The sequence below is a fragment of the Neovison vison genome, chromosome 13 (assembly GCF_020171115.1).
Source record: "Neovison vison isolate M4711 chromosome 13, ASM_NN_V1, whole genome shotgun sequence".
Classification (NCBI taxonomy): Eukaryota; Metazoa; Chordata; class Mammalia; order Carnivora; family Mustelidae; genus Neogale; species Neogale vison.
In genome coordinates this window covers 104972364-104990853 of record NC_058103.1, presented here as the reverse complement: position 1 = coordinate 104990853, position 18490 = coordinate 104972364, and the positions used below count along the sequence as shown (strand labels likewise).

The 18490-nt window shown below is 41.4% G+C and overlaps 2 protein-coding genes across 5 annotated transcripts in view; both read right to left on the bottom strand.

Annotated features, from left to right (window-relative positions):
- The window catches only part of APH1B (aph-1 homolog B, gamma-secretase subunit), a 63471-nt gene extending 56911 nt beyond the window's left edge, over positions 1-6560 (bottom strand). For 3 of the 4 annotated variants that reach the window (XM_044232018.1, XM_044232019.1, XM_044232017.1), the window contains exons 1-2: positions 6342-6560; positions 4542-4712 (exon numbers count right to left, since the gene is read on the bottom strand). In XM_044232018.1, the coding sequence (XP_044087953.1) occupies positions 4542-4712; positions 6342-6454 (284 nt within the window). In that variant the 5' untranslated portion in view covers positions 6455-6560. The remainder of the gene's footprint in view (positions 1-4541; positions 4713-6341) is intronic. The other variant, XM_044232020.1, reaches the window with a different exon arrangement.
- A 5794-nt stretch (positions 6561-12354) lies between these two features.
- The window catches only part of RAB8B (RAB8B, member RAS oncogene family), a 60444-nt gene continuing 54308 nt past the window's right edge, over positions 12355-18490 (bottom strand). Inside the window, exons 7-8 of the mRNA XM_044232298.1 lie at positions 17621-17671; positions 12355-16807 (exon numbers count right to left, since the gene is read on the bottom strand). Of these exons, the coding sequence (XP_044088233.1) occupies positions 16715-16807; positions 17621-17671 (144 nt within the window). The 3' untranslated portion in view covers positions 12355-16714. The remainder of the gene's footprint in view (positions 16808-17620; positions 17672-18490) is intronic.

The following is an 18490-nucleotide window of genomic DNA, read 5'->3' as shown; positions in this document are numbered from 1 at the left end:
ACCCTCCCCAATGTCCATCACCCAGCCACCTCATCTCTCCCACCCACCTCCACTTCAGCAACTGTTTGTTTCCTGAGATTGAGTCTCTTAAGGGGTGTCTGGGTGGCTCAGTGGGTTAAAGCCTCTGCCTTCGGCTCAGGTCATGATCCTGGGTCCTAGGATCGAGCCCCACATCGGGCTCTCCGCTCAGCGGGGAGCGTGCTTCTCTCTCTCCCTCTGCCTGCCTCTTGCCTACTTGTGATCTCTGTCTGTCAAACAAATAAATAAAAATCTTAAAAAGAGTTCTCTTAAGATTTGTCTCCCTCTCTGGTTTTGTCTTGATTTTTCCCTCCCTTCCCTGATGATCCTCTGTCTTGTTTCTCAAATTCCTCACATCAGTGAGATCATATGAGAATTGCCTTTTTCTAATTGACTTATTTCACTTAGCATAATACCCTCCAGTTCATCCACGTGATTGCAAATGGCAAGATTTCTCTTTTTGATGGCTGCATAATATTCCATTATATATATACACACACATCTTCTTTATTCATTCATCTATTGATGGACATCCTTTCCATAGTTGGGCTATTGGGACAGTGTTTTTAATTTGACCATTTTACTGAAGTGGAAAATTGTTTACATTTATTACTATTTCCAAGAACAAAAAAGACAAAGTTCAATTTTTGAAATATAAACTTTGTGTGGGCACCTGGGTGGTTCAGTTGGTTAACCGTCTGCCTTTGCTTACGTTGTGCTTTCAGGGTCCTGGGATAGAGCCCCACCCTAGGCTTCCTGCTCAGCAGGGAGTATCTTCTGCTTCTCCCTCCCCCTTGGCTCTTCCCTACCTCTGACTCATGCTCTAATAAATAAATAAAATCTTAAAAAAAAAAAAAAAGAAATTGTAGTAATGATTATCTTAACATTTTTTCTATAAATGGAAGATGTTCTAAAATTAGGAAATATTTATGGTATCAGCATTATAAGACAAAACTGGATTAAATTACAAAAGCATCAAGTCAAAAAATGTTTAATGTATGTTTTAGGCAACATATGCAACCATAATTTGGATTTTTTATAGAAACTACTATAGGAAGGACTATCACTTGTGGCCACATGCGAGTTTCTCACAGTACCGCTCTTAGCTATGCTGAAAGTTACAATTCATTTATTCATTCTTCAAGATGAAGTACTTGTTCCCAAGGCCTGACCCACGAAATAAATCTATGAGACTGCAGTGATAAATATTTTGATTCAATTTAATATATATAAAAAACTTTCAAATTGTATTCTTGGCACCAAATTCAGATAGCAAAACTATGATTGGAGCAGTACTTTTTTTTTAATAAACATACAATGTATTATTAGCCCCAGGGGTACAGGCCTGTGAATCGCCAGGTTTACACACTTACAGCACTCACCATAGCACATACCCTGCCCAATGTCCATAACCCCACCACCCTCTCCCTCCTCACCCCTCCGCCCCCCTCAGTTTGTTTTGTGACATTAAGAGTCTCTTACGGTTTGTCTTGGAGCAGTAAAGCTGAAAACCTACTTTGGAAGTGGAGATAGATAATATATTAATTAAACCAAAGTTCCTATGTTTGAATGTAGTACAGCGTGAGAGCAAGTTAAACATATTTATATGTTGGTCATGAATAAAGTATCATAATAATTCTCAAACTTGTTTTAACATAAGCCACCATTTCTAAAAATTGCTAGAAAAATATTGTACAATAATGCAAAGGCTTGGTGAAGATGTATTTTGCAATGGGAAGTCAAGTCACCTATTAGTACAGGTTTGTCCTATTTTCTGTTTGTTAATTTCCAAAGGCCCTTTCAGAGGAATAATCATGGTTTCCAAAGAAGGCCAAAGAGGCTTCTCTGAACTTGGTGGCATGGGAGCCTTGACAGACCTATAATTCCTTTCCAGAATGTCCCCACTCCCTCACTGTCCTCATTAAAAATAGCAAGCTATGTTCAGCTTGTAGTCCTTTAGAACCATAGGACAGTGGCAATAAAAGGTTGCATGCCAGGTATAATCCATGAAGAAACAAGGTGGTAAAGACCAGCAGATTTAGTCATTCCAGGTAAGTCGGATTTTAGAACCTAATATCCTAGGGGGTTGTTAAACCCATGTCCCTAAACTGTGAAAATCAATTCAAAATTAGGTCTGCTCCAAAAGTAGAATGAACATATGTGAAAATGCAAAACCAACATGAGCCAGTGATACTGCTGACAGGAAAAAAACAGTGCAACCTGAGACTGAGTTCAGAGTACAGTGCCCAAGCAAAGGTGGGAAAGACCACTGCTCTCTGTATGATTTCGACCACAGAAGGGTACTGTGTTGGGTCCTAAGCACAGGTAAACTCCAGGCACTAACAAAAACAGGTGTCTATTGACAAAAAAGAGATGGAAAGGTTTAGAAGCCACATCTATGTCTTCTGAGGGCCAGGTAAAGGAATGAGGTATGTGCAGCCTTGAAAGAGACAAGATGACAACCATGAAACAGAGATTTCATTTGGCTATGTGGGGCAGAGATCAGAAAGAGGGAGATTTTGATTACCTGAATATATTGTACAGTTAAAAATAATTTTGGAATTAAAGTAATTGCTGTATATCACAAAACATTCAACCACAGCTGAATAGATGTTCCATCTATTAAGGATTACATTCTTGTGGAAGCTTAAATTGTTCCTACTTGGTTGTTGCTCTTTGATAGTTTCAGAAACTAATGGAAATTTCATTTTTAAACCTTTTCTAAGATTTTTACTTCTAAGCAATGGCTTCCTGGCTTGCTATTTGTAATTAAAAGTGCTTCATTATTAAATTTCACTATTATTAAAAGCAACCAGTAAGGGGGTGCCTGAGTGGGTCAACTCTTGATTTTAGAATCCAACTCTTGATTTTAGCTCAGGTCATGATCTCACGGTCATGAGATCGAATCTCATGAGATCTCTGCTCAGTGTGGATTTCTTTTGAGATTCCCCCTCTCCCTCCACCACCCTCTTCTCTAAAATAAAGAAATGAATCTTGGGACGCCTGGGTGGCGCAGTTGGTTGGACGACTGCCTTCGGCTCAGGGCGTGATCCTGGAGTCCCGGGATCGAGTCCCACATCGGGCTCCCAGCTCCATGGGGAGGCTGCTTCGCTCTCTGACCTTCTCCTCGCTCATGCTCTCTCTCACTGTCTCTCTCAAATAAATAAATAAAATCTTTAAAAAAAAAAAAAGAAATGAATCTTTAAAAAAAGAAAAAGGTAACAAGTAGGGACAGCTGGTAGCTCAGTCGTTTAAGCCTCTGACTCTTGATTTCAGCTCAGGTCATGAGCTCAGGGCTATGAGATGGAGCCCCACACGAAGCTCCACATTGAGCATGGAGCCTGCTTAAGATTCTCTCTCCCCCTCTGCCCCTCCCAACCCCCATACTTTAAATAAATAAATAAATAAAATATTTCAAAGCAACAAGTAAAAAAATACAGAAGGCCTGGCATGTTGGCAAGAACAAATTATCAGAAGCCTAATACAAGAGAGACTCTGTCTTGATTGCATACATGAAATTTGTGGAATGCCTTAATTATCTCATTTGCAGAAATAAAAAGAGCACACTCATCACTTTATTAAGGCTTACTATGTAATCAAAGCCAACCTTGACTGCCTGAAAGAAAATATGGTTCTAAGTTCAAGCTGTGTTTCAAATCCACAGTTTCATGTGAGGTCCTCATGGATCCTACAGATGACCTACTTCCTGGCCTTAAAAAAGAACTCAGAACCATGGTTTTTTAAATATATTTTTCTATTATAGACATGAAATCACATGAAACATCACAAAATAAACCCATTTTCCCCTAATACAGCCAAAATAATAGTAGGCATAATCTCCATAAGAATTATTTATTTTCAGTGGTGGCAAAGAGAAGCACACATTAATTTTAAGCTGGAACAGTTTTTCTTGTTATTTCAGTGACTATTTCTCTAGCTTATTTTCCTGCAGGGCACTTATTATCTTCTAGCATACGGTGTATTTCCTTGTTCATTCAGTATTGTCTCTTTCCACCATAACCTCCATGAAGACAGAGATGGTCTTTTAATCATCCTGTATCCCCCCCAGTGCCTAGGACAGTGCCTGGCACTGAGTAAATTCTCAAGAAATGTTTTTTTGAATGAGTGAAGGAAGAAATGTCCACAGGTTAAAATACTCAGTATTTGCAGGGCACCTGGGTGGTTCAGTCGGTTGGGCGTCCAACCCTTGATTTCAGCCCCAGTCACAGTTGTGGGAACAAGCCCCAAGATGAGTGGTGCCCACTCATCTTGGGAGTCTGCTAGAGATTCTCCCTCTCTCCCCCACACCTTCTGCCCCTCCCCACCACGCAAATGCACTCTCTAAAATAAATAAGTCTTTAAAAAAAGTACTCAATATTTTCAGACTGGAAATGTACAACCCCTTGACTTACAACTCTGTAGGAAGGCACAGACCCTCAATACCACACTATATTAAGGTTTCAAACTATTAAATCATAATTCAAATATAAATAGGAAAAAAAGTAAAGCAATATTTAACTTACTTTAAGAGTTTATAATACACAAACCGAAACATTTCTTGGATAAGGACTGAGACCAACACTCCCAAGATCAGCAGATATTTCTGTATTGGTCCATCTTTGTTGTCAGTGATGGCTCTTGCCATGAACCAAAAAAGGGAGGAAAACAGCAGAGACACCAACCAGAAAAAAGCTCTGAAAAATAGAGAAAGGTGTAAGTGAACAGGATTCATAATGATTTTAAAGTGAGAAAAACCTACTTGAGAAGGAACAGATTTCCTGACTCTTTTATAAGAGGGGGAAAAGGTCTTCATAAATTGATGCCCTGGATCATTTGGTTTTTTTTTAAACATGTATTTATTTAGGTTTGTTTTTATTTTAATTTATTTGACAGATCACAAGTAGGCAGAAAGGCAGGCAGAGAGAGGAGGAAGCAGGCTCCCTGCTGAGCAGAGAGCCAGATGTGGGGCTCGATCCCAAGACCCTGAGACCATGACCTGAGCCAAGGGCAGAGGATTTAACCCACTGAGCCACCCAGGCGCCCCCTAGATCCCTTTTTCTTAATCAATGGTTCATTTTCCCTGGTGAGATAAACATCCAGTCCAAGAGGAATGTGAGATTTTTTTCCTAGCAATCATTTTTTTTCCAGTGGCTCTGCTCCTTCTAAAGTACATCTGCAAACTATCTGTCAAGGACTATCTAGCTAAAAACCTGGTTATTTGCTACTCTTCCTAATTAGTGCTTTGTCCATTCATATGCAAATACGTGTCTTTCTCTCCCCCACCACCCTGCCCCCCCCCCCAAAAGTCTACATCTCTATTAACAGAGTGATTGGTATAAAATTCAGAGGTTGAAAACCTGTTGAAATCTAAGTCAGCTTTCCAGGCTTGGCTTCGACGACACACCAGAGGATTTTAATGATAATAACAAGCTTTACAAATCTTTTGCTCAAATCTCCATTGTTTTTAAAATGACCCATCTGATGCGACACTTTCAACACAGTTGTGAGAGGTGAAGCAGCTCAGAAAAGGTGATTATCACTGGCCTACCACGGTTGTTTCTCAAGGTACTAAGTGAATCTCAAAGGTGGAGGGGCAGGAGGAGGGGCCCCGGAAGAGCTGCCAGACAGGTGAAAACCGGGATTATGACCACATTCGCCGCAAGAGTTCAGTATTTACCAAGCTCCTGCAAAGAGATGCACTGACAGGTGCTTCGGTGTTTTCAAGGGTTGCCACCCTTTGGCTCTACACCTGAATCACCTGGGGAGCTTAAAAAAAAAAAAAAAAATCCGTAGCCCGAATCCCACCCCCTAGACATCACGATTTGGCTGATCTGGGGTAGGGGTCCTGCACGGGTACGCTTTAAAGCACCTAAGCTCCGGGGGCTAATGTGCTCTTAACCCATTTGGGATTGATTACAGATGACTGTGAAAATCTGAGGGCAACTAGGGACCCCCTCCAGTAAAATAAAAGATGAAAAATTTGAACTTACCCACAATTTTTTCATACAATTTTAATGGCTGCACAACTCACCAGAACCCACCCACAGACACTCGGCAAAAACTCTGGAGCCATATATCAGGGTTTTCTGAGCTCCTTCCCCAAAGCCCGGCCTGTGGGGTCCTGGGGCTCTTTTTCTTTTCCCGCCGACCCTCGAAGGTCGAAGAGTACCAGAGGAGCGGGATCTCGGCTCTCCCGGTCCCAACCCTTCTCCCCTCCAAAGCCCAACAAGGTCGAGCCCCTTGACGGGGACGCCGGGGGTCGCCGCTACCTCCGGCAGGGGAGGAGAGCCCCAAGTCCGGGTTTCCCGGAGCAACCGCCTCACCCGATGATGAGGAAGATGACGCGCAACGGCTCGGTGGCGATGGTGAAGATGTAGAGGGCCAGCGCAGGCCCGAAGGCAATGAAGGCGCAGCCAAAGAACACGGCCGCCGTCATGGCGATCGCGGAAGCCGGCCGGGAGGCCTAACAGCGACGCAAGGTGCGCCGGGCGCTGACAGAGCTGAGTGCGGCGCGGGGGTGCGAGCAGGGAGCGACGGAGGGGCTGGAGGAGACGCGGAGGAGGCGGGGCAAGGCGGAGGAGGCGGGGCAAGGCGGAGGAGGCGGGGCAAGGCGGAGGAGGCGAGACAAGGCGGAGGAGGCGGGACAAGGCGGAGGAGTTTGGAGGCGGGCAGAGGACGCTGGAGCGGGCGGGGCGGAGCGGAGCGCAGCGCCGCAGAGGGGGGTTGGGGCGGGGCAGAGGGGGTTGGAGGCGGGGCGAAGGGAGCAAGGCAAAGGAGGCTGGAAGCCGGGTGTGAAGAGCTGGAAGCCGCGGGGCAGAGCGGAGCGCAGAGCCTCGGAGGGAGTGGGAGGAGGAGCGGAGGGAAGTGGAGAAGGGGCGGAGGGAACTGTTGGAGGGGCGGGGCGCGGTGGAGGAGGTTGGAGTGGGGGCGGGAGCCGCGGGGCGGGTTAGGGCTGAGCGGAGGTAGGGGTTGGGACGCAGCGGAAGGGGTTGGAAGCTGGGCGGAGCGGGGCGGAGAACGCCGGGGGCTGGGGCCCGGCGGAGAGGGGGTGTAACGACTGAGGCTGGAAGGCGGGACGGGGGCGGGCCTCAGCGCCAAGCTTTCAGCTTCACTTGGCATCTATGGCCGCCCTGATGCAGAGGCTCTGTTCACTGGCGACTTTAGCTGAGGGCCACGATCCCCGCCATTACCAGCACCACTCGCTGGTGCACATTGATCAGGCCATCGGTGCCGGCTGGGAGGTCACTAGGAAGAGAGGAGATTCCTCAGCCCGCTTTGGAGCCAGAACGGGGAAGATTCCAGATCCAATGAAGAAAAGCAGCTGCAGACAGAAGCAGGATTCCTGTTCTAAATAGAGTTGTCTTTTCTACTTTTTAAGTTTTTTTTCTAAATAAACTTGTCCTTTTTAAGGCACATTTTGCTACTGGCACAGTTAGGGGGACTTCCTGCTCTATTATATATAATACCCATATAGCGGTAACCCAGGCGATAACTCCTAATAGTATAAGAATGAAATAGCAATAAGAAAAGCTGTCCTCGGGGCGCCTGGGTGGCTCAGTGGGTTGGGCTGCTGCCTTCGGCTCAGGTCATGATCCTGGGGTCCTGGGATCGAGCCCCACATTGGGCTCTCTGCTCAGCCGGGAGCCTGCTTCCTTCTCTCTCTCTCTCTGCCTGCCTCTCTGCCTGCTTGTGATCTCTCTCTGTCGGGTGGATGGATAAAATCTTTAAAAAAAAAAAAGAGAAAAGCTGTCCTCAGGGTTGTTTTTGTGTGTGTGTTTTGTCCGCACACCCCCAAGTCTTTGGAAAAGTTGTGCTTTTTTTAAGAGAGGGGGGAGCAGGGGAGAGGAAAGAATTGTAAGCAGTCTCCAGGCCCACTGAGGAGCAACCTGACCTCATTCACTCCACAAAATCTTCTTCACTTTGATATGGGTTATACAGCACCTACTGAAACTCAGGCTGAGACAACAGTGCAAAATGATAGACTCACCATTATGTAGATTCTTTTGGTTCTGTCCTGAATCAAAGTTATCAAATGCAGTTCCATCACTTCAGCTCCATGCAGAAATACCTTCACAGAAGCATAATATACTCAGGTCCTTAGCATAAATTAAGATTTTTATCTGACAAACAGCCATCTACATTTTTCCTGCACATTTTATAAAACTAATTATCGGGTGCCTGGGTGGGTCGGTAGGTTAAGCGTCTGCTTTCAGCTCAGGTTATGATCCCAGGGTCCTAGGATCAAGTTCCACATGGGGCTCCCCACTCAGCAGGGAATCTGCTTCTTTCTCTCCCTCTGCCCTTCTCTGCTGATGCACATGTGCTTATGCTCACTCTCTAATAAATAAGTAAAATCTTGTTTAAGAAAACATTTAATTATCATTATTGAGTATTTTTAATAGACCCATGCTTTATTATTTGAGTTTGAAGCTAGAAAAAAAAATTGTTTTCTCCTGACAAATGCATACACTCAGCTCTGAGCGCTAACTCATCATATTCAGGCCTTGTCTTGACTCCAAGAAGCTAGGAGCTAAATCTATCTTCTGGGTTTCTGTTATTATAGTTACTGCAATGACTTCAGAAAACGAGTTACTCTTTTATCCTTATTTTAATGACTTGATTACCCCAACTGTAACTAGATCCATGTGTCTTGGTTAAAGCTGCTTCAAATATTTTGGAAGTAGGCAACTCAACACGCAGAACTATAAGTTAAGGGAATTTGTATTCATAGTATCTTGACCATATATCAATTCAATCTTAGTCCTCAAACCTAGTTTTTAAAAATGGGAAGGTAGGGGCACCTGGGTGGCTCAGTGGGTTAAAGCCTCTGCCTTCCGCTCAGGTCATGATCCCAGGGTCCTGGGATAGAGCCCTGCATTGGGCTTTCTGCTCAGTGGGAGGCCTGCTTCCTCCTCTCTCTTTGCCTGCCTCTCTGCCTACGTGTGATCTCTGTCTGTCAAATAAATAAATAAAATCTGTAAAAAAAAAAAAGGGGGGGGGAAGGTAATGCAAAATGTAATGAGTTTGGCCCCCCATCAGTAAAGACATCTTTAATGATGTCCTCTGGAATAGAAAAGAAGAAAGCAGCTGGACCAAACTGACAAAGTCACCAGTAAAATAGTCTTCTTCAGCATTCATGGTTATTTACTAGAAAAACTAATTTCAAGTTTTCTCTGAATAATAGTACCTTACACTTATATAGGGCATTGCTGTTTAAAAAGCCCTTTTACATGGTCTTCAACAATGCTGTTATTAAGAGAGGAGTTTGAGGCTAAGTAACAGTGCCATTGACTCCTCAAGTTCCTTTTGTTTGTTTGCTTGGTTTTTTAAAAGATTTTATTTTTTTCAAAGAGAGAGCACAAGCAAGGGGAGCGGCAGGCAGAGGGAAAAGCAGGCTCCCTGCTGAGCAGGGAGCCCAACTTGGGGCTCGATCCCAGGACCCTGGGATCATGACCTGAGCCAAAGGCAGACACTTAACCAACTGAGCCACCAAGGTATCCCTACTCCTCACGTTTTCAATTAAGAAGTAAATGGAAAAAATTTCCAAAATGACATAGCTTTCTTCAACATGTTAATTTTGATGATCGCTAAAGCTCACTGATTCTCTTCCAACACTTATTAAACACCTACTATGTGCCAGACTCCTTCCAGGATACTATGGATACAAAGCTGAAGTCTGGTCCCCATGCTTACAGGAACTTAGAGTCTAGTGGGAAGAGAATAAGCAGACAGTTAGAATCCAGTGTGTTGAAACTCTGGGCACACATGGGAGGGGGCTCCTAACCTGGATGGGTTGTGCCCAAAGTATTCCCAGAGAAACCCTTACTGAGTCCTGAAAGACATGGAAGAGTTAGCTGGAAAAAGGGCAGGAAGTCAGTAAAAGGTGCAGCATAAGCGAAGGAATGAGAAAGCATGGTGGTGTGTTCGGGAAACTGCAGTTACTGGTGATGTTCAAAATGGGTATGAGTTAGGGTATGACAAGATCCCAGGCCAGAGAGAAAAGATGTGGGGGTGGTAAAGCTCTTTGTTTGCCAGGCTAAAGAGTTTAGCTTTTACCCCAAGGTTGTGAGGTACCACTGAAGGATTAAATTTGGCAGTGACAGAAGATTCCTGTTGGTGCTGTGAAAACTGGCTTGGAGGAAACTAAGAGTAGAGACTGGGCAACTGGTTAGGAGAGGTTGCAGAGATCTAGGCAAAACACGGAACACAGACAGGGGCAGAAACAATGGACAAGTGGATAGATGAGGAAGAGATAAAGGTGTTTGATCTATAAGACTTGGAGGCTACTTGTCGACCTAAGTAGATGATTGTGCTAACATCTACCATGAGGGAGAAAAGAGGAAAGAGAACAGCGTTCTCCTCCTGGGCTTAAGGATTGTTGGTGGGAACTGCTGGGGAGCAGGAAAGATGGAGAGCAGAGTTAAGACACAGACATGTTGTTTGATGTACCTGTAGCAGATCCCAGGGGAGATGGCCAATAGGCAGATCAATTTGGATATCTTCCTGTCTGCAAAGAGGGCGGGGCTAGAGATATAAACTTGAAAGCCATATTAATTTCCTATTGCTGCGGTAACAAATAATCACAAATGTAGCGCTTAAGAAACCACAAAGTTATTCTCTTAAGAGTTCTGGAGGCCAGAATTATGAAATGACTTTTCCAGTCTAAAGCCAGTGTCAGGACCAGGCTGGTTCCTTCTGGAGGCTTTAGGAGACAATCTCTTCCCCTTCCCTTTTCTAAATCCCAGAGGCTACTTACCTCCCTTGGCTCACAGGCCTGCATGCTCACACCTTCACTCCCTTTCTGTCATCTCATTGTTTCCTTCTGATTCCAACTCCTCCTGTGTCCCTCCCATAAAGACCTTTGGGATTACATATTACTCCACCCCAATAATCCAGGACACCCCCCCCCCTTTCAAAAGCCTTACCTTGACCACATCTGTTAAGTCCTTTTTGCTATGTAGAGTGACATTCACAGGTTCCAGGGATCAGGACATGAACATCCTTGGGGGCCATTATTCCCCCGATCACAGAAGTTATGAACATTTAAGAGCCATGAAAAAGGATGAAATTATTTTTGGAAAAGTGGACAATTAGGAGAATACTGTCGCAGAAGCTATGAGTACATTTCTGGGAGGAAGAGATATACTGGTCAAATGCCACCAAGAGGTTAACCAAGATAAGGATGAAAAATTGTCTGCAACTTCAGCAACTAGGCTACTGTAAGACCAATGTCAGTGAAGGGGCTGGGAAGCCAGACTGGAGTAGGCTGAGAAATGAAGGAAAAACAAAAAAGTGAAGATGGTAACTGTAGACAACTCTTTGAAAAAGCTTAGCTACAACAGGAAGAAGAGAAAAAAGGACAATAGGGGAGAGAGACACAAGGCCAACATCTGTGGCGTTAGGGTGCTTAGATGATGAGGGGCCAGGTGTAACATGGGATAAGAGTGTGAAGGTGGAAGAGAAAGAGCTTCAAGTTCTCTGAAGGGCAGAAGTGGGAGGATGAGTGCAGAAAAGAGGCAGTGGTGAGAAAGGCACAGAAGAGAAGGGATGCTTCTGCTCCAAGAGGAAGGAGTGAGGATGAGTGGCGTTGGGTGCTGGACCTTGGTAGGCCATAGGATAGAGAGGAAGAGATGGCTCACTGATGCTTTTCTCTGGGAAGCAAGAACTGAAAGACTTAGCAAGAGTAAAGGAAGAGAAGTGGGAAACTTGAGAACAGTGAAGTTTCAAAATGGTGCTGGGGATGAACACGAAAGGCTACGACCAGGAACGTGCACAACCATTGTGGGAGAATAGTGACAGGGCTGGGGTCTCAATCTGTGGCATTTGGAAGTGAAAACCAAACAACAGAAACTAAACTTGACAGGACTAAGAAGGAAAGGATGATCAATTTAAGACTGCCATTCTGTAACAATTCTGTAACAGAATCACCTCAGTGTATTCTGATCTAGGTAAGAGCAGGAGATCTGCCCATTTTTCTGAGTCTCTCTCTCTCTCTCTCTCTCTTTTTTTTTTTTTTTTTTTTAAGATTTTATTTATTTGACAGAGAGACAGCAAGAGAGAGAAAGCACAAGCAGGGGGACTGGGAGAGGGTGAGAGCAGGGAGCCAGATGCGGGCTCGATCCTAGGACCCTGGGATCATGACCTGAGCCGAAGGCAGACGCTTAATGACTGAGCCAGCCAGGTACCTCAATTTTTCTGAGTCTTTAAGCAATTCCAAGTCAGATAAGTTTGCTAAAATATCTCAAGCCCACCATGGTTTGAATCATACACGTAGATTCTGAAGAATCTGAAGAAATGTTTTTTTTAACGTGCAATTCATTTCAGAGTCATGAGTTATTTTCATTACGTAGTTTTTATTTTAGACGAACATTACTGTAAAAAAAAGTTCACCTGGAATAAAATCCATTTAAAAACAAAACCAAACCAAACCACAGCATCAGTATCAGTATACAGTTAATGAATTGGCTTAAACAAGATTAACCACATGACAGGTTCACTTTATCTGCAGGAGCTTTTCACATTAAGCTGTTGAAGCAAAAATAAAATATGCTGAAACATATACAGAAGGATAAATCTATGGAAAAACTAGTATTTCCCATTGGGGGCATGATTTTAGTCAAATAGTTTATGGCATTTTGCACTGAAGGAACTGCAGTGTCAGCTGCAAAAAACAAAATATAACCCATCTGTAAGGCCATAGGAATGAATTATAATAATTAAGTTCACATTTTTAAAAAGGTAAGAAAATGAAACCAGAAGTTCTATTAGTTCTTGGCAATAAGAAATGCAATCGCATATGGCACAAGCATTTCAAAAAATGAAGTAAAATTTGAAAATATCCCTAAAATAATTATTTGCTGATATTTACTTCTGTAAATTTCAGTCATTTAGAATTTTTTCAGACTGAACAGGACTCGCGTTAATTTTATTAGTCTTAAAAAAAAAAAAGACTGATTCTCTGTAAAATTGTGCTGAGATTTAAAATTTTATTAGCATATTCCCTCTAGGTCCCTCTAGGACAAGAAATCTCTCTTCTCTTTCTCTCTCTCTCTCTCTTTTTTTTTTTTTTGGACATTCCATTTCCCTCCCTTCTTTGCATATAACAAGAAGGGAAAAGGAATGTCTTTTCTGTTAGAAGAAAAATTCTAAAAAACCTGATGGCAGAAATGAGTGCTTAAAATCTGAGATAAGTAAACCAACATAATGAAATGCTGTATTAAAATTTGAAGCTTAAAAGCTCATCTTTAAAGATTAAGTACTAAATTTATAAAGAAAGCTAAGTCATGAACTAGAAAATAAAATCTGCTTAAATGCATCACTTACTGTTCACAGGAAAAACTTTATAAGTCTTAATACAGATTCTCAGCATTCAGAATCTGTAAAATGGAATTATAATCTCTTACTTAGAAATTTCTGCAAACGTTCATCTATATTGCACAGCTAAATTTCTTAAGGGAGACAGGGAGATCATACCTTGTTCGCACTAGTGGCTATGACATGTATGTTCTATTCTAGAATAAGCTATCTCCTACCTTTTCCAATGATGTCTTTAGTCCAAAACAAAACATATAATCTAAATGGTGTTGGAGGCTTCAAGGCTGGCTCACTGGTTTTCTATCAGGTATTAGAATACTAGTTAGCTAAATGAGGTATAATGAAAAATAGTCCTTCAAAGTAAAGAGTATAGTCTTCTGAACATTTATAACAAAGACTGCACAAAATGTTCATGTAAATAGTAAGAAACCCTGCGGCACCTCCTAACCAATGCACAGGTGGATTATTTTCTCATAATCTGTACGAAGTAAAACATAGCTAAAATAAATTCCCAGTGAAACGTTTTACAATCAACTGGTTTACATGCTACTGAGTTACAGCACATCTTCAGTGTCTGAAATCCTCAGACTCTACTTGAAAAGGTCTAGTCCAATCATTGTCAAGAGTCAGCACACTGATAGTCACGTGCAGCCCCCGAACCACAAATACTGCTGCAAACGCCTTTCTGTACCTTGTCCGTAAGACCACAAACATATTCACACAAACTAGCTTTCCTCAGTTTCAGCAGGGAACAGACAATTATCTGTCACTAAATTCATCTACACATAGAAAAAATAATGCACTATATGTACATTATTAAGCAAAGTGGAATATTTATTGGGTCATTTTACCATGCAGAAAGTGAACTTCCTATGGTCTTAGCTCAAATTATATACAATTTAGCAAAGCTAAACGTAAGAAAATAGCAAGGACGATTTATTTCTATATAACAGAGGATCTACCTCCAAATTGCTGCTACTTCAAAGAGCACTTTTAGACTCATCTAACTTTTACAGGCTCTTTCAAAGGGAAGATCGTGGAGACTAACTATTAACCCACATCAGACAAAAGAAGAGAGAAGGAATGAAACAAAAGCAAAGCATTGTGTTTAAAAACAAAAAAACAAAAGCTAACCACAGAATATGTCAGTTTTGGTTTGCAGACAACCCCTGAGATATAAACCAAAGTGTTAAGACACCAAATAGTCAGAGGTAAATTACTAGGAGAATTACATTCATACATGGTGTCCTAGCACTTGCCTTTTAGAAAGTATTTCGTTACCATTCAGAAAGCTTAACTGCTTGGATCTTTTTCAGAAAATTAGTAAATAAGAGATGGTTCTAAGAAATTATTTTTTCTTTCCAAAAACTGAGCTAATTTTAATATGGTAGATGTACAATCAACTTTCAATCAAGCAACTACTGATTAGACTGGGATATAACCAGGTGCCTGTAGGCCTATAGGTAAATACAAACAAACAAACGAAATCAAGAAGGCTGAGATCTGCCAACATGAAGTTTAGTGTATGCATCAAAAATAGCTCTGGTATATTTGCAGCTGCTAAACTGTACACAAGTTTTCAAACAATAGTAAAGGTCTGATGGGTCCAAGCATTCCAATTAGTTATGTCTTGATTTGAAGCAATCCATTTGCTTGAATCCATTGCTTGAACAAGCAATTCATTTCCATTTTCATCTCCACTCTCAACTGTCAAGCATGATGGTAACCTTCATGAAACATAAAAAGCCTAACAGGAAGGATAATTATTAGCAGAATTCATTTCCCTAATCACCTACTCATTACTCCCTGCTGTATTATGACATCGAAGGCTAGAATAACAACAACATGATCTGAATTTGGCACATAAGTTAACACTAAATAGCTTTTTATTTTTTTCTTATGTGAAGGTTTCATCTACAAAAGGTATCCCAGTACCACTGTCTGGTTAGAAAGGCAGCTGAGCTTTTGGCTGGTTTTGGCCCAAATGACTGGACCGAGTTCTATAACAATAAACCCAAACAGATGGAACCGGGTTCTACACATTCAATAACAGATGTTTTAAAATGGAAAATCTTGCTCCTATTTTCTCTAACAAAAAGGCAAGACTTTTCCTAGAGGCTGTACTAGGTCTAATTACCTTTGTTTAAAGAAGAAGAAGAAGAAGGAGGAGGAGGAGGAGGAGGAGGAGGAAGGGGGGGGGAGAAGAAGAAGGGAGCTCAAGTAAAAACAGAACAAAAAATCATTCTGTTTACCATTACCAAGAGCTATCTCTGTTACACTTGATAGCAACAAGTTAATCTATCTCCCTATAGGTAAGCTTTCTACAAACAAAAATCTAAATCCAATACTTGTTAACTTTTGCAGACAGGGATCACAGTAGAGACTGGGTATTACAAACGAAACCAGCAAGTTAAAGAGTGAACTTAAGAAAAAATACATTGCATGTATTACGATGCTGATATGACAGAACCACAATAAGATGCTAAAATAAGATCTAAATGGTACATCTCTTTGCCTATGTAAAATTTCAGCTCAAGAAGTTCACAATTAGAAACAGACAACAATGTTCAAATACGTTATGTTTTTGATCACTGAGTGGTTACAAGAGGTCAAACATAGGAGAGAACAGTAAATATAACCCCCAGGAAACGCAATATTAAGGTGATTTCCAAATGTAGCTTCTAGTGATCAGAGAGAGGTAATCGATTGAAAAAGTGACTTATTCAGCTACCCAAACTTTCCAACAAAAAGGTCAGGAATGAAGCAAAATTCTAAATAACCTGAAGAAATAAAGGAATTATGGCCTCTGATGAATAGAAGGACATTTTAAATGAATTTTTAAGATCACTTTTATCAGAATTTAATGATTCTTATTTAAGGAAATCACAAATTAGAGCCCTTAAAAAAATTCTATCTGGCCACACGACCCAGACTAAACTTCTTTTAATTTTAGTATGTTAACTTCTGCTTTAAATGTTTTACTTTTCCAAACATCCGCAGGTGCACAAATTTGTCTAGAACTTATAATGAGGCAAAAGTGTGCAAATATGAGTCTGAAACTGTGCTGTAGCAGGAATAGGCTAACACTGATGTGCAAAGTGAAAAAGAAAAGATAGCAGCTTCTGGGACAAACCAAAGGAAAAACAAGTTAAGTCCTGCGTATGTCTCCACTTCATTGCTTCCATGTTTGAAAAAAGGAGCCTGTGAACGTGATAGGCCATGAGGCTGGAATCCACATGGCATTCTGTGTTGAGAAGTCTAGGTTCAGTGGTGCTCTCAGCAGCAGCCAGGCGGTGTGATTCTGAGGCTGGCTGACCTGTGCTTTCAGAGAAGCAGGAAAGGGTCCTTTAGGTGTGCTGCAGTCTCTCAGAAACTGAGTTCATCAAAGTAGCGAACAACGGAAGAAACTGGTCTTCTTTGATCGGTTCTCTGTTATTTTCACTGGTCCACCTGACCCTGATGAATTGCTGTCATTCTAAAAAAGGGAAGAAAGGGAAGATGAAGTTACCAAGGAAATAAAAGTTTCATGGATTGATCCCGATTATCTAAAATGTACAAATGTCAAACTACACCACAAATGTGTCTTTGGTAGAGTAATTTATTAGAAAGGGGACTTGTCAGGCTCTGATGTTGTCCATATCTTTGGAAGTGGATTAAAATGAGAAACATATTTTAGGCTAGCACCTTTAAATTAATAATATATTAGATGGGAAGCTCCCATTTCCAGTTCAGAAAAATAGCCACTGGAGTGTAAAGTTTCAAGGGTAATGATGGAAACAATGTTAGGATATCGGTATAGACAATCCTCTTGCTAGAGGTAAGAAGAGTTGCTAATGAAAGGTATGCAGTTATATTAAGGATTCTGGCGAAAACAAACTTTCAAGGTGCTCTTAACGATTCATCACGGACATCATTTCTAATTTAAGTGAACTTTAGGAACTTTAAGATCATAATTACATGTACGTATAAATACCTGTCACGTTAAAACTAAGCTAGAAAATTTCTTGGCAAAAATGTAATTTGTGTCATTATTATTTTAATTATGCTGGTCAAAATTCCATTAAAGACCGCCTACAGAATTAGATGAAAGAATGGAAGCAGCCACAGTTCATAAGAAACAGAAATAAGAATCAAAATTCAATCAGGAGAATATGTGATTCAGGAAAAAATGAGTCACTGTGACTATATTACAAACAGCCCTATCCTTTTAATCAAATAAATAAACAGCAAAAATAAGAAAAACAAATTTAACAAATAACATAATGAAAGTAAAAAAAGTGATACGAACCATTTTTCTGTTGAGTTTTGTCATTATATCTCGTGCAAGTGTAAAAAATGCCTAAAGGTAAAACCAAAAATTTTATTAATGTATGTTTATATTTTATAAAATAGAAATGTAGAATGTTACCATTATTTCATTATAAAATATTATTTGACACTTTTTAATTGAGAAAAGAACATAACTGTAATCGTAGTATACACCTGAATATTGTATCTTATTTTTCAATGATATCATGAACACTTTCCAGTATTAAAAAACTGTCAATCATGGGGCACCTGGGTGGTTCAGTAGGTTGAGCATCTGACTCTTGGTTTCAGATCAGGTTGTGATCTTGGGGTCATGGGACTGAGCTCTGTGCTCAGCATGGAGTCTGCTGGAGATTACCTCCCTCTCCTTTTCCCTCTCCATCTGCTCCTCCCCCTGCTCGTGTATGTGTGCTCTTTCTCTTGCTAAAATAAATAAATTAAATTAAATTAAAACCCTGTCATTCATTCACTCATCAAATATTTTCTGCACATAATACCTAGCACAAGTTCCTCATTGCGACACTTGCTGAGTTATAGGAACCTTCCTCAGTGCAACAAAAGCACCTGTGGGAGCAGAGGCTCTAGGTCACTGCAGGTCCTCAGAGCAGGGTACAGTGTCTTGTCTTGGAGATGCTGAATATGTCTAATAATTGAATGAATTATGCTAGAGCTCTAGAATCTGTTTCCACAAAAATCTCTACCTTTTATCCCCAATATCCTCTCTTTCAAATTGCTTTCACTCTTGTACCTGAGAATTGTATCATCTTCTATGTCTTAGCTCAGCTCAATTCCCTACCATGGAATTAAGTTCAAACAGAAAGAGGAAAAACCTGAGTAATCTCAGTGACAT